This window comes from Rutilus rutilus, assembly GCF_951802725.1.
Source record: "Rutilus rutilus genome assembly, chromosome: 10".
NCBI lineage: Eukaryota > Metazoa > Chordata > Actinopteri > Cypriniformes > Leuciscidae > Rutilus > Rutilus rutilus.
This window is the reverse complement of record NC_140215.1, coordinates 15,188,389-15,203,152: the sequence shown is the minus strand read 5'-3', so window position 1 is coordinate 15,203,152 and position 14,764 is coordinate 15,188,389. Positions and strand designations below refer to the sequence as shown.

The following is a 14,764-nucleotide window of genomic DNA, read 5'->3' as shown; positions in this document are numbered from 1 at the left end:
TGTACAACTGATATGCAAACATGAAGGTTTTTCCTTGTTTTTGGTCTATATGGATGCTTTGCTGTCGATAACCTCCAAAAAATAATGTGGACTGCTTCCTTGATTTCTAAAAAAAACAAAACAAATGAAATGTTTTGACTGAATGCACAGCACCATAAGTAAAGGTTTAAAATATGAAACTGTTTTACCAAAAGTGTAAACATAATTCTTAAGCAGAATATGCTACTGCTTACAAATTTTATCTGAGCCATTGCATGGCCATAACAAGCACATGATATGCACAGGCTTCATATTTCTGTTTTAAAATCCTCCAGTATGACTTTGTAAGTCTATTACTGTATAATTATTTTTCTTTCAAAGTATTTGACAACATTGATGCCATGAGTAGAGCTTAAGTTTGACCAAGAATATTCTTTTAAAGGTGAGTTTTTTTTTTTTACTTTAATTTTATGTCTACAAATGCTTTTCTTAGGTGGATGAAGTAATGCTCACCCTAAAACAAGCATTTACCACAGCAGCAGCAATGCAGAGCTCCAAGAACCAAATCAAACTGTGCGAGGCTTGTCCAATGCACGACTTGCACAAGCTCTGTGAGAGAATAGAAGGTAAAGCCACCAGCTTCCATCGACTCGCTCAATGTACTCGCCCCAGTTTTAGCACAATATTCCAGTGTGTGTCTCTCTCAATGTCCCAGGCTTGTATCCTCCCAGGGCGAAACTAGCCATTCAGAAGTACCTGTCCCAACTGAGCGACAACGAGCAGGTCAACATATTCGAACGGGTGCAGGTAGGCAAACCAGGAATTTTTTTGCAAACAAAGTAACTAAATATCATTTCATTCCAATTCTCTATTGTATATTTAGTTTATGTTTTCTCATGCATTAGAAAATGAAGCCAGCATCTGATCACGAAGAAAACGAGCTTGTGATTCTTCACCTCCGACAGTTGTGTGAGACCAAGCAGAAATCTCATGTTCATATTGGAGAGGTCTCACAGGTAGCAAAAATACACAAACAACAAAAATGCACCACTTACTTCGCCCACCCACGCCGCCTTGCAGAGTCATGAAACTGTGACCTCCCTCTAATAGGATAAGACAGGTTGTAAGAGTCATCAGAATAAAGCTAGAGATTAGAACAGAGCCCCTGAATGAATGCAGGTGCCTTTCTAAACATGTGCAAGACTGTATGTTTTCAGAGTAGTTCACCTCTGTTAACATTTCTCTCATCAAGCTTTTAAAGTTCAAATGAAATCAAATAGATCCCCATTTACTTTTATATACATAAAATGTGTGTATATGTACAGACATGCAGACAATTTTTATAAGGTACTATGGAAACAACGATCCTATCTGCCTACCCTTTGAACTTTGCAGTGAAAACAATGGTTTGCTGAGAAAGTCATAGTTGGCAAGGCTTCCAATGTGCTCAATCTGTGCTTTTAAGCTCTTTTGGATACTGTGGCAGAGTGTTGGTTTAGACAAGTGCCGATTTATCCCTGATACCTGGTGGTCTTGCTTCCATCATTTTAAAATCTATTAAGTGAAATGTCACCAAGTGCAGAACATGCATTCCTCAGAAAACTGTCTAATCGTACAGGGCATTCATTCTCACTTATTCACTCCTTTTTATTCCTTTGTGTCACAGCAGAATGCTTCTGGCAGCACTCTGACCTCTGATAACTCCAGTGCGGGCCGCAATAAACTGGACTTGTTGAAGAACAAAGCCCGGAGTTCTTTGACGAGCTCCCTGGAGAACATCATCTCACGGGTATGTGTGTGTGTGTGTGTGTGTGTGTGTTGTCTGTTTGTGTCTTAATGGTCTATGAATGGGGATTGACCCATTTACCCACCCTTGTACTATGAATAATACCTTTGTTTGTGTACAGTACTATAATAACTCAACCATCTGCTGTATTTACTCACAAAGCAATAATCATTGCATAAGGATACAGACCAGCTAAGCCTGAATTCTCCATTAGATGTCTGTGTTCAGTTAAAGGGACAGTTCACTAAAAAATGAACCTTCGGTCATTTACCCTCATGTTGTTCCAGACCTGTATGAATTTCTTTCTTTCGTGAAGCTCAAATTAAGATCCTTTTTGGATGGTCACTATCTGCTTTTGTTACATGGAAAAGAGCAACATTAAAATACTTCAAACTATACATATCTTCTTTTGTGTTCCATGAAAGACTGAAATCATACAGGTTTGTGAATGATGAATGACATGTTGATTATTTTATTCATTTTATTCATTATTCAAAAAGTCTGTGTAGATGTAAATTCTGACATTCAAGTTGCTTAATTTCTTCCCTAGGGAGCCAACCGGATGCGAATGCGCCTGGGCAGCATGGGAAGCTTTGACCGCGTGAGTATGACACAACACGTGAATACTGTCATTTTAACCCCAGCTCTTGTTCTCTCCCTGCCAAGAATCACATCTCTGTTCTGCCTCTGCCAGCAAGCATGCCTCTGTGGTGTCAATTACCACCACATGCATTCACCACATAAAACCAATGCTGTGTTATAATACACTACATGTTCTTAAGCATCAGCATGAGTAATATGATTAAAGCTGGCCTGTCAGTCTCATCAGGGGGTCTCACTTGTTGGGGTTGGCTTGTTTTGACCCTGTCCACCTCTCTGTCTCGGTGGGGTGTGAAATGTGAGGTGTGTGTGATGGTAAGATCGGGTCTCTGAACTCCATGGAAAACAAATCAGTCAGCTCTACCTTCCCGCAGGGTCCTCACATGGCCTCAGAGGCACTGTCAATGTGAGCAGCCTTCTCTCATGCTTAAACTTCAACTCTCAATAACATGTTACAATCTAACAGTCCCTTACTCATGGCTCTCTTCCATGTTCTGTATGTACTGTGAATCAGTTCTGACTTCTGAGAATACAGTAACTCCAATAGAGTTATCATCATATAGTGAGTCTACTCTAAAACAATGAGAATGATTGATTTAAATGCATAGTTCTCCCAAAAATAAAAAATCTGTTATCCTTTACCCACACTCATGTTGTTCAAAATGACTTTTTTCTTCTGTGGAACAAAAGAAGATATTTTGAGAATTTTTTTTAAACCATCTTTGTAAAATTAAATAAATTTTTTTACGAAAAATATCAGTACAAATGCTAAAAGAAGTGGTTGCAAAATTAATTGAATGAAATTAAATAATAATCAACCAAAATAAAATAAATACAGGGTTCTCAAGGTCATGGAAAACCAGGAAATATCAGGAAAGTTTATGAACTTGTATGTACTATGAAGTTTATGTAGTGAATATCCATTTGTCTAGTTATGCTCTGCTCTAAAATATTTATGTGATGAAATATTGCTTAAAGGGGACCTATTATGCCCCTTTTTACAAGGTGTAATATAAGTGTCCCCAGAATGTGTCTGAAGTTTAAGCTCAAAATACCCCACAGATCATTTATTATAGCTTGTTGTAAATTGCAATTTTTGAGTGGAAGGAAAAACATACTGTTTTCATGCATGTATCTTTAAATGCAAATGAGCTGCTGCTCCCCACCCCACTTTCCAGAAGAGGGCAGAGTCTTTACAGCGTGTGCTTCCGATAGTCTGCCAAAAACTAAAACATCTGTTTTGTTTTGATTATCTCTATCACGGTCACGTGGCATTGCAGGTCTTCATCATCATGAAAGTTTATTATTTGCATGCGTTTTAAAGCCATATCAGTCTAAACTTCTGATAAATGTTTTTTCTGAGCATGTATATTAGATCTGTGTATTAAAGTGAAAGCAGCGTAATATACAGAACCTACTGCTATATATGCTGTTAATATGAATCATCAAACAAGAAAAGAAAAACAGAAAATCACTCCCTGATCTTGACTGAATAACTTTAGTAGTTTTAATAAGAATACATGTCTTACTTGAAAGCTGCTGCTAAATGCTCTGGTGAGGAGATAAACATGGCGGAGTGTGTACAGCTCACTCAGGACGGGGTCTATGCTAATAGGGCAGAGTCCGCCAGTGGTCATGTGATGTGACACTGCTAGAATCTGCAAATTTGGCTTGTTCTGAGACAGTTTATGGGGATTCAAAAAGAGGAGTGGGTGAATTTTTTCCATTATAGGGTGGTTGTATACACACACTGGTTTTATGTTCAAGCACCATTTAAAAGTGAATTTTAAAACAGTCACAGGCCATAGCAATGTGAATGTGAGTGAATTTTCCTCTTTTTTTGTTTTGTTTTTTACAATCCTTATTCAGAAATCTCAAACAACTGGAAAAATCATGGAGATTCATTGGTCAAAATGTGTGCAAACCAAAAATGCTACAAAATATACAAAATAATTTTGTATACAAAATACATAAACAAATTATGCTAAAACTATTTCTAACTCTTTTTCTAAGCCATTTGAATAATCACTGGTCCAAAATCGATCAAATCTTGCACTGTGTGAAGGCTCCTATTCGCTTTGTATAGCCATGCCAAGAGAGCTATTATATTGTTTGGATCATTTGTTTTTCCCAAATTTAGCTGTAGGCAGCTGAAGGAAGTGGACAGGGTTTGTGATTTGTGCGAGTAAAAGGAGAGAGAGCGTTGTGCAGCCGTTACTGGTTTCCTGGCCCTGCTGTGTACTGACTCACAGGAGAGCATGGGTTCAGGAACTGCCATAGCACAAGGACAGGAAACAGAGTGAGGAAGAGAGCCAGAGAGAGACCCTTCCTATAGCCATCACAGTAAACAGCAGCCAAATACCTCCATTGTGCTGCGTTCCACCTCCAACGGCTCATGTGTGTGTGATGTGGCTCTGTGACACAGACTATTAACATACAACAGATCACAAAGTGTGCAGTCACTCTACCGCCAACCCAGCCACTTCTGACTGGGGAAGTGAACGAGACAGGACGGGGAGAGGGAAAATGCAGGGTGAGTTCAGAATCAATAGTTTGGTGTAGCTGGTGTCAAGTCAGTTGTTTTGCTTTGCTTTGTCTGAAATTTGAAGGTTGTACATTCATATCTCAGTGAATTGCTTGTTTCTGTCTGGGATGGATCCTTGCTGAATTTGAGGTTTGACTCATTGATAAGCTGAGTTGTCTGACATTAAACATAATCTCATCATCTGAGGTTGTTGGGTCCAACTCATTGCTGACCCAGTTCATTATCTGCTCACCCTGCAGGGCGACTCTCCTGGTGACTCCCCACCTGGGACTCCACCTAGTTACCTTGAGGACGACCCAGATGCCCCGCAGTTCCGTCGCCGGGCACACACCTTCAGCCACACGCCCATCAAGAAGAAGATCTCCTTCACTGAGGTTTCCTCCCAGGCCTGTAAGGCTCCACTGCGCAGGCAGCAGTCTTTGGCCCCAGAGCTGCTGCAGAGCAGGTAATGCATTACTTCCTGTTTACTCTCATGTGATAAAGCCATTTATCTTTACTTCTGTTATTCAACAGTCATATGATGTATAGACAGTCACAGCAATGTGCTGATGTGCTGAACACCGCTTGTGTTTATTTACAATCATAAATATTCTTCAATACATATAATCTCAAATTTTAGCATGAATGCTTACATGGTCAAGAGTGCATGTGGCATGTCTGTGTATTGTTGGATTTAGCACTAATTTAGTAAAAAATTACTAAATCTAGAGAATGTGATGCCTATGATATTTTATTTTAATGAATCAACATTTTATTGATGGGAGTCTGTCAATTATTTGAAAATTAATTTAATTAATTATATTATATGCCAGTAAATTTAACCAGTATCAGCCTTTACTGAGAATTTCCCCCAATTGAGGACATTATATAATTGAGTCTTAATATTATTTAGGAATTTAGTATATAGGTCAGGGGGGCTTCAGTTCAGTTTTAAAAAAAATTATGAATTGTGCAATATCAAGACATTCAATTGATTGCTCTAGTTTTATAGTGTAAGGAATTTATATTTTTTAATCACTTTAAATACACACACACACACATATATATATATATATATATATATATATATATATATATATGTATATGTATATATATATATATATATATATGTATGTACAGTGAGGAAAATAAGTATTTGAACACCCTGCTATTTTGCAAGTTCTCCCACTTAGAAATCATGGAGGGGTCTGAAATTGTCATCGTAGGTGCATGTCCACTGTGAGAGACATAATCTAAAAAAAAAAAAATCCAGAAATCACAATGTATGATTTTTTAACTATTTATTTGTATGATACAGCTGCAAATAAGTATTTGAACACCTGAGAAAATCAATGTTAATATTTGGTACAGTAGCCTTTGTTTGCAATTACAGAGGTCAAACGTTTCCTGTAGTTTTTCACCAGGTTTGCACACACTGCAGGAGGGATTTTGGCCTACTCCTCCACACAGATCTAGATCAGTCAGGTTTCTGGGCTGTCGCTGAGAAACACGGAGTTTGAGCTCCCTCCAAAGATTCTCTATTGGGTTTAGGTCTGGAGACTGGCTAGGCCACGCCAGAACCTTGATATGCTTCTTACAGAGCCACTCCTTGGTTATCCTGGCTGTGTGCTTCGGGTCATTGTCATGTTGGAAGACCCAGCCTCGACCCATCTTCAATGCTCTAACTGAGGGAAGGAGGTTGTTCCCCAAAATCTCGCAATACATGGCCCCGGTCATCCTCTCCTTAATACAGTGCAGTCGCCCTGTCCCATGTACAGAAAAACACCCCCAAAGCATGATGCTACCACCCCCATGCTTCACAGTAGGGATGGTGTTCTTGGGATGGTACTCATCATTCTTCTTCCTCCAAACACGTTTAGTGGAATTATGACCAAAAAGTTCTATTTTGGTCTCATCTGACCACATGACTTTCTCCCATGACTCCTCTGGATCATCCAAATGGTCATTGGCAAACTTAAGACGGGCCTTGACATGTGCTGGTTTAAGCAGGGGAACCTTGCGTCCCATGCATGATTTCAAACCATGACGTCTTAGTGTATTACCAACAGTAACCTTGGAAACGGTGGTCCCAGCTCTTTTCAGGTCATTGACCAGCTCCTCCCGTGTAGTTCTGGGCTGATTTCTCACCTTTCTTAGGATCATTGAGACCCCACGAGGTGAGATCTTGCATGGAGCCCCAGTCCGAGGGAGATTGACAGTCATGTTTAGCTTCTTCCATTTTCTAATGATTGCTCCAACAGTGGACCTTTTTTAACCAAGCTGCTTGGCAATTTCCCCGTAGCCCTTTCCAGCCTTGTGGAGGTGTACAATTTTGTCTCTAGTGTCTTTGGACAGCTCTTTGGTCTTTGCCATGTTAGTAGTTGGATTCTTACTGATTGTATGGGGTGGACAGGTGTCTTTATGCAGCTAACGACCTCAAACAGGTGCATCTAATTTAGGATAATAAATGGAGTGGAGGTGGACATTTTAAAGGCAGACTAACAGGTCTTTGAGGGTCAGACTTCTAGCTGATAGACAGGTGTTCAAATACTTATTTGCAGCTGTATCATACAAATAAATAGTTAAAAAATCATATATTGTGATTTCTGGATTTTTTTTTTTGATTATGTCTCTCACAGTGGACATGCACCTACGTTGACAATTTCAGACCCCTCCATGATTTCCAAGTGGGAGAACTTGCAAAATAGCAGGGTGTTCAAATACTTATTTTCCTCACTGTATATGTATATGTATATGTATATGTATATGTATATATATATATATACATATATATATATATATATATATATATATATATATATATATATATATATATATATATATGTATATATATATATTTATATATGTGTATATATATATATATATATATATATATATATACATTTAAATATAACCAATGCTGTACCGATAAATTGTCGGCTGTAATCGATTTAATATAGGTAAAATGATAATATGCTTCTGAGAGCTTATGTATTTTTGTCAGAGCTTTTACTTTTTGAGCATTTAAAAAAGTAACAGTAAAAAATTCTCCAGTAATCAGGCAAAACCTAAAATTATGATCTTTCATCTGCTCAGAAGCGCTCATGTGTTCTAGACTGTGGTTCCATGGCCGTGTTTAGACCTCTGTAATGAAATGTGTATTTGTCGTGGGCCTTTTATGTTTCGGCTCCCTCAGCAGTATTGGTATCTCAAGAGTGCGCAGTGTCTCTGAGAGTGACTCCTACTTCAGTCTCTCATCCTCCTTCCACACCCCCACTTTCCTGAAAAGCTTTTACCAGGGCTCCCTTGGCTCACTGGCCTCCCTGTCGGACAACGGGAGTCTTAAGAGGTGAGAGGGGGCGTCGATCACGTTTCCCCCCGGGGGTGCCTGAGGTTCGAGTTGATAGCGGCCTTCTCTGCACCTGTCTGTTTCTTAACCCAAAGGCTTCAGTCACTGTGTCGTCAGTTAAGAAGAACCACTTCTGTAACTTACTCTATCTTTCTGTCAACATTGTTGGACTTTGTCATTGTCCACTGGACAAGAGGGATGCTAAACCTCAATTGCATGTTGGCGTCTTTACTAACTAATGGTAAACAAAAGCGTTTATCATCTATTTTGCATCCGTCAACTGTCACAGAACTCTCTTCTCATCTATACTCTACAGTGCTTAAATATTAAGAATATATTGTGCTTAAATATTGAGAATTTATGATATTTTATGTTGGATAATAATTCAGAATTCTTTTTTAAGAGAAAAGCATTGCCAGGTTGGTTTGAACAATTGCGATGATCTTTAGTTCATCTGTGGTGATTTGATTTCTCTCTTTACCCGACTGATTTTTGTACCTGACCTGATTCTTTTTAGTAAATAGTTTAGAAATAGTTCAGAATAGATATATCAGATATTCAGTTAAAGCAGGCTTAAAATCATAGACTTGCTGGTCAGGCTGATTTTAGAGTGGTTTTGGAATTAAAGACCAGCTTGTCAACCAGTTTTATGATGGCGTCCCACACAACAGCCAGAGTGACAAGATGTAAGTGACTGTCTTTGTCAGTAAAATGGCCCTCTGTGAAAATGTAGTTCTCGGCTAGTTCCTATAACTGAGTTCCTATAAACTACCCAGTGCGAAAGCCTTTGTTTATTAATTTTCATGTAATTCCAAACCTGTATGACTGACTTCTGCTGAATACAAAAGAAGATATTTAAAAAAATGTTGGTAACCAAACAGTGTTAATTACCATTGACTTCCATTGTATGGACAAAGCATTGATACGTTTCTCAAAATATCTTCTTTTATATTCCACAGAAGAAAGAAAGTCATAAGTTTGGAACGAGGGTTAGTAAAGGAGTCTAGAGAACTATCCCTTTAACAAAGCTCCTGTTATCCACGCTATTAAGTAGAATATAAAGCAGCGGTTGTCAAGGGCGAGTGTATTAGAATAGTACTTGTGTGGAATATAGACCCTCTCCCAAGGGTTTCTTTGCATGCAGGACAATAATATTTGAACTATGAGCTCTCCTTCTTCTGAACAACAGCTAACTTGGGATCCCTGATAAATGATGTTCCTTGATGTGTATTCGCCCTTCATTTTTTTTTGAAATAGCAGGCTCTTATGATCCAATGCTTTGAGTGCTCTGAAAGGAGGAGATATTTAAAATGTCACTTGGCCCTGCTCTGTTTTCTACAAATTGTAGAGAGGGTCCTCCTCTTTGTATGTTGATTGTCACCAGCTGTCTTTTGTAATTGGATGTGCAGCACACCTGTCTGTTGAGCCGCGGCCAGGGTTGGTCCAGGGTTAATGCATAACATTCAACCCTGTTTCACGCTTTCATTAACTCCGTCTGAATTGTCCTTGCTGTTGCTTGTGTATTGTTGTGGTAACCAAGCACAGAGACAGGTACAGGGAAAATAGACAGAGACCTGGGGGATAAAACAGATTTGATTAGACTTTAAGCACGTCTTGTTCCTGCCTCTGATATTAATCTATAAAGCTTCTTAGATTTGGAATGGCTTGAAAGATGTCGTATCTAATGGAATAATAGACAAAATAAGCATTAGGCTTTTTCAGCTTTAAAAGTTATTATAAACCCTAATTCTAAGTGTTAAACTTCAGTGTATATATATATATATATATATATGTATATAATACAGTATAATACTTTCTATTCATCATATAATCCTAAAAAATTAAATAGCACAACCATTTTCCGACATTAATAATAATGAGCATCAAGTCTTTTATGCTCACCAAAGCTGCAATTATTTGATTACAGTAAAAACGGTAATATTGTAAGATTGTTTTCTTTGTTTTTGTACATAAGTTGAGTCATGTGTTGCACAAATGCACATTATTCAGTTATTCTTCATTCTGTTCACTTCCTAATAGTTCTTCTCATTCCTCAAAACAGGTAATCTGTGTTTTATGTAGCTTATGCATGAAACCAATTAACATCTATTATGAACCTCTAAACGCTCTGCTTCTTATTGCTTATGAGCTTTTGCTGAATGAACTTGTTACATAAATGTATGTTGTTTTTAGCTTATAACTGGTTTGACCAACTGTTTTGAGAGCACATGGTAAAAAAAAATGTCGGCCTGTCTTATTTGAATAAGCGTGTATTGTTTTGTTTTCCTGCAGTGGTAATGGGGAGGGCAGGAAGAGGTCTCTGTCAGGCTGTAGCACAGATTCTTTGACCTTGCTGCCTCCACGCAGAGTTTCTTGGCGCCAGAAGATTTTCCTGAGGGTGGCATCACCCATGAACAAACCCTCCGCTTCTATGCAAAACGTGGGTAGGTACACATGCTTGAGTGTACACACAGACAAGCAGACAGGTGCAACATTACACCCTGTTCTCCCAGCAGTCTATTTATAGTCAACACTGCATTATAAATCATTGTTCTGCATGCTTTTGAACTTCAAGATAATTCTCCCTTTTGCTGAGGTTCAAGAAAAAGAAACACCCTAAAAGTTACTTTTTTTGTCAGGGAAATGCACAGTACTCCATTTTTTAAATCACTTTATTGTCTTTCCATGCCATTTGAGCATGGATCTTAGACATTTTGGTCAGCATCTGCTGTTTTCCAGACCACATGGATGGCCGGGAGCTGCTGCCACTTTCTCCTCGGGCTTTGAACCTGGATCAAGACCCTCAGGCCAGCCCTCTGTCCCCAGAGCAGGGCTTTGGTGGAGAGAAGGGCCGGCGCTGCCCAGCTGACTACAGGGCCCTGTGGAAGAAAGCCATCCACCAACAGATTTTGCTCATCCGCATGGAGAAAGAGAACCAGCGCCTGGAGGGTTAGTGTTTCTACTTGTATCTCTCTCTCTCTCTCTCTCTCTCTCTCTCTCATAATTGAACTTTTCTCTCATTTGGATTCGCTCATAACGTGCAGATCCATTACACTGGGTGCCCGTTCGTTCACCCAAAAAAGACAATCGTGTCATAATTTTCTCATTCCAAAGCCATTTGAGTTTTCCTTTCATTTAACACAAAAGGAGAATTATTGTTTGTCTAGATTTTTACCAAATAATGAATGGAGTCACCAGGGGCTTCCAAAAAAAAAATGCTTGAGTTTGAAAATGTGCATGCGTGAAAAAGCTATTGTATGACATTTTTGTAGTGCCTTTTTAAACTTTTATAAAACCACTCTGACCAGCAAGTCTGATTTTAGGCCTGCTTTGCATAACTTAATATCTGATGTATCTATCTAAATCTAAATGTTATAATAGTATATAAATAATACTAAAACATCACTGGCTTAGATATATTAAAGAGGTCTTAAGATTGACAGGCTTATCTGTCAATCTTAAAACATCTCCTTTTGTGTTGCTCAACAGAAAGTCAGTCATACAGGTTTGGAACAACATAAGGGTGGGTAAATAACGGCCGAAATTTCATTTTTAGGTTAACTCAAATATTTCCAGTAGCTCAAACAGTAGAGCATTGCTACGACAAGGTTAAAGTCATAGGTTTGATTCCCAGGGAATGCATGCACTGATAAAATAAACCTAAAGTATGTACAAGTCAGTCTCAATGTAAGTCACATTGAATGAAAGTGTCTGCCAAATGCATAAAAATGTAAACCTTCAGGAGTAGTCCAGTGTTCATGGTACATTGTGGAGTCACAGGAGAGGGAGTGTTTCCTCCCGCCACTCCGATTAGACTGTTGTTTTTGCCATGGCCTTATTTTAAGAGGGGCAAGTGTCACTGCCTCAATTTTACATTCTGGAGCAAAGTTAATTATAGATGGGAATGTCTGGATGACGTTCACGTTCTTTAAGAGTGCACTTTCAGTCCTGTGACCTCTGGGCTACATAATAGCTCTAGTCTTTCAGATATAGTTTAATAATGTCAGTATTTCAATCTCTTTAACACATTATGAAAGGTTAATATTGTGTATTTTCAACTTTGCTTTGGAAGAGCAAAGCAAAAAGTATGTGAAACATTGCCCTCTGTTGGCCAAACTGCATCACGCATGAGACTCAAGTCGCTTCCTCTACCCTTTTACTTTTGATGTTTTCTGTCTGTTTTTGTGTGCTCTTGGATGGGCCGAACTGAATGAACGTGTCATTGTAGAAGGTAAGAAAATACAGCCATGGCATTGACATCTTGCCCGAACAGGCTGAACTTCAGGCAGCTGTTGGCATGATATCATTGTTTGACTGCATTGTAGTATACAAACCAGCATGAGGCAGATAGCTACATGTACAGGATATCATCTTCTCCTGTCAAGTGCAATAGTTGCAGAGTTGCATTAATCTGGAGTCTAACAGAGCATCGTTCTCTTATTCATCTGTTCATATATGCTTTTATATTGGATAGTACAAATGTGTTGTGATGCTTTAAGGTTACTGTAAAAGGCCATGCCATGACTTGGTATACTTTGAACCTTGTCTAAAGTGGCTATGGAAATGGTTAAAATTCCTTGATCTATCAGCAGCATGCTACATTTTATTGACAGTGATGTGCGCTTGCCTGTGAGGCTTCCATTGTACATGCACTGCTGTAAAGGCACTTTTATTTTTACAAACTGAAACTGAAAATTATTGTATGCATGACTTTGATGAATGGCTCTCAACTGGTTTTGCTTGTGGACCCATATTTTACATTGAATATCAAGTGGCAAACCAGCGCAAATTGCTAATAAATATTATTTAAATAATCTGATTAATGTAATTTTTTTTTTAATATTAATTGTTTTAAAGAACATACATTTTATAAATCATATACTGATACAATATTATTTTAAAAATATGAATTGATTTTAATAAAAAAAAAAAGTGTATGTATGTATTTATACATAGAATATAAAAGCAATATTACTAGTTGTTCTGATGTTGGTCTGAATAAATGAATGCTAAACAGTTTTCTCAACCTGCAGCCAGCCGTGATGAATTGCACATTCGTAAAATGAAGCTGGACTACCAGGAAGTGTGTCAGTGCTCCAAAGATTTGCAGGCCCTGTGGGACAGGAAGTTGAGCAGCCCCTGCCGCACTAAAGTACAGTGGGACAAAGAAGAGATCAACAGTGCCATCTGCCAGGGTAAAAACTATTTACTTCAGAGATTCTGGTCTCTGGCGTGCTACTCTACATCATCTTTTGTTGTTACACTTGTTACAGAAATACTTACACTAGCGTTCAAAAGTTTGGGGGTCAGTAAACTCATTTTTTAAATGAACTTTTATTTAGCAAGGCCACATTCATTTGATGAAAACGGACAGTAAAAATGTTTACATTGTACAAAATATTTTAAATGTTGTTCTTTTGAACTTTCTATCAACTGGTTTCAACATAAATAATAAGAAATGTTTAATGAGCACCAAATCAGCATATTAGAATTATTTCTGAAGGACCATGTGACAGTGATTTATTTCACAGTGAAAGTGTCACTGACACTGAAAATTCAGCTTCACCATCACAGGAATAAATTACATTTTAAAATAGATTAAAATAAAAAAAGGTTATTTGAAATTGCATTAATATTAATATTTAAATGAATATTAGTATTTATGTTTTTACTGTATTTTTGATCAAATAAATGCAGCCTGGGTGAGCACAAGAGACTTCTTTCAAATATATATATATATATTATAATATATATAAAAATGAAAATTATATATATATATATATATATATATACATTTTATATTGTGGTGAGCAGGACGAGGCCAAGGGCCGCTCTCCCACACAGTGTATATATATATATATATATAAAAATTGTACTGTGTAGATTAAAATAAACATGAAATTGTTTTGCTCTTCTAAATAACGCTCAGATTTCCCTCAGTTAGTTAGTTTGTATGTGTGTGTTCTGTAGGTGTCCCCAAAAGTCGGCGAGGTGAGGTGTGGCTCCTCCTCTTCCAGCAGTATCGTCTACGTCACCGTCTGCCGCAGCGGCAGCAGTCTCCTGAAACGCCTTATCAAGATCTCCTCAAGCAGCTCACAGCACAGCAACACGCCATCCTGGTCGACCTCGGTCTGTATCCAACCAAGCACGGCAATACGCATACTGATAAACTACATACATGGAATGCATTTCAAAGTTGTAATATATTATTTGTTAATTAAATGTCAAATCGCATATAAAATGTGACTGACAATATCATAAAATACTATCAGAAATGATAAAATCTCAATTCAGACTATACAACTGTATATTTTTATATTGTTGCAGCAAATTCACAGGACATCAGAATAGTGTTATATTTTTGACCCAGCACATTACTGAAGTGATATTCCCCTTTCCAGGCCGGACATTCCCAACGCACCAGTATTTCAGTGCTCAGCTGGGAGCTGGACAGCTGTCTCTGTACAATCTCCTAAAGGCCTACTCCCTGCTGGACACGGAGGTGGGCTACTGCCAGGGCATCAGT

General features: G+C 38.2%; 1 protein-coding gene across 7 annotated transcripts in view; it reads left to right on the top strand.

Moving 5' to 3' along the window:
• The window catches only part of tbc1d4 (TBC1 domain family, member 4), a 33,254-nt gene that overhangs the window by 12,146 nt on the left and 6,344 nt on the right, over nt 1–14,764 (top strand). Inside the window, exons 5-16 of one of the 7 annotated variants that reach the window (XM_084421191.1) lie at nt 473–605; nt 695–786; nt 885–995; nt 1,649–1,768; nt 2,316–2,366; nt 5,150–5,355; nt 8,089–8,238; nt 10,531–10,682; nt 10,978–11,187; nt 13,272–13,433; nt 14,209–14,367; nt 14,640–14,764. The exon at nt 14,640–14,764 is cut by the window's right edge and continues 120 nt beyond it. In XM_084421191.1, the coding sequence (XP_084277317.1) occupies nt 473–605; nt 695–786; nt 885–995; nt 1,649–1,768; nt 2,316–2,366; nt 5,150–5,355; nt 8,089–8,238; nt 10,531–10,682; nt 10,978–11,187; nt 13,272–13,433; nt 14,209–14,367; nt 14,640–14,764 (1,671 nt within the window). Of the gene's footprint in view, nt 1–472; nt 606–694; nt 787–884; nt 996–1,645; nt 1,769–2,315; nt 2,367–5,149; nt 5,356–8,085; nt 8,239–10,530; nt 10,683–10,977; nt 11,188–13,271; nt 13,434–14,208; nt 14,368–14,639 lie in introns of all 7 variants that reach the window. The other 6 variants (XM_084421189.1, XM_084421192.1, XM_084421190.1 and 3 more) reach the window with 6 other exon arrangements.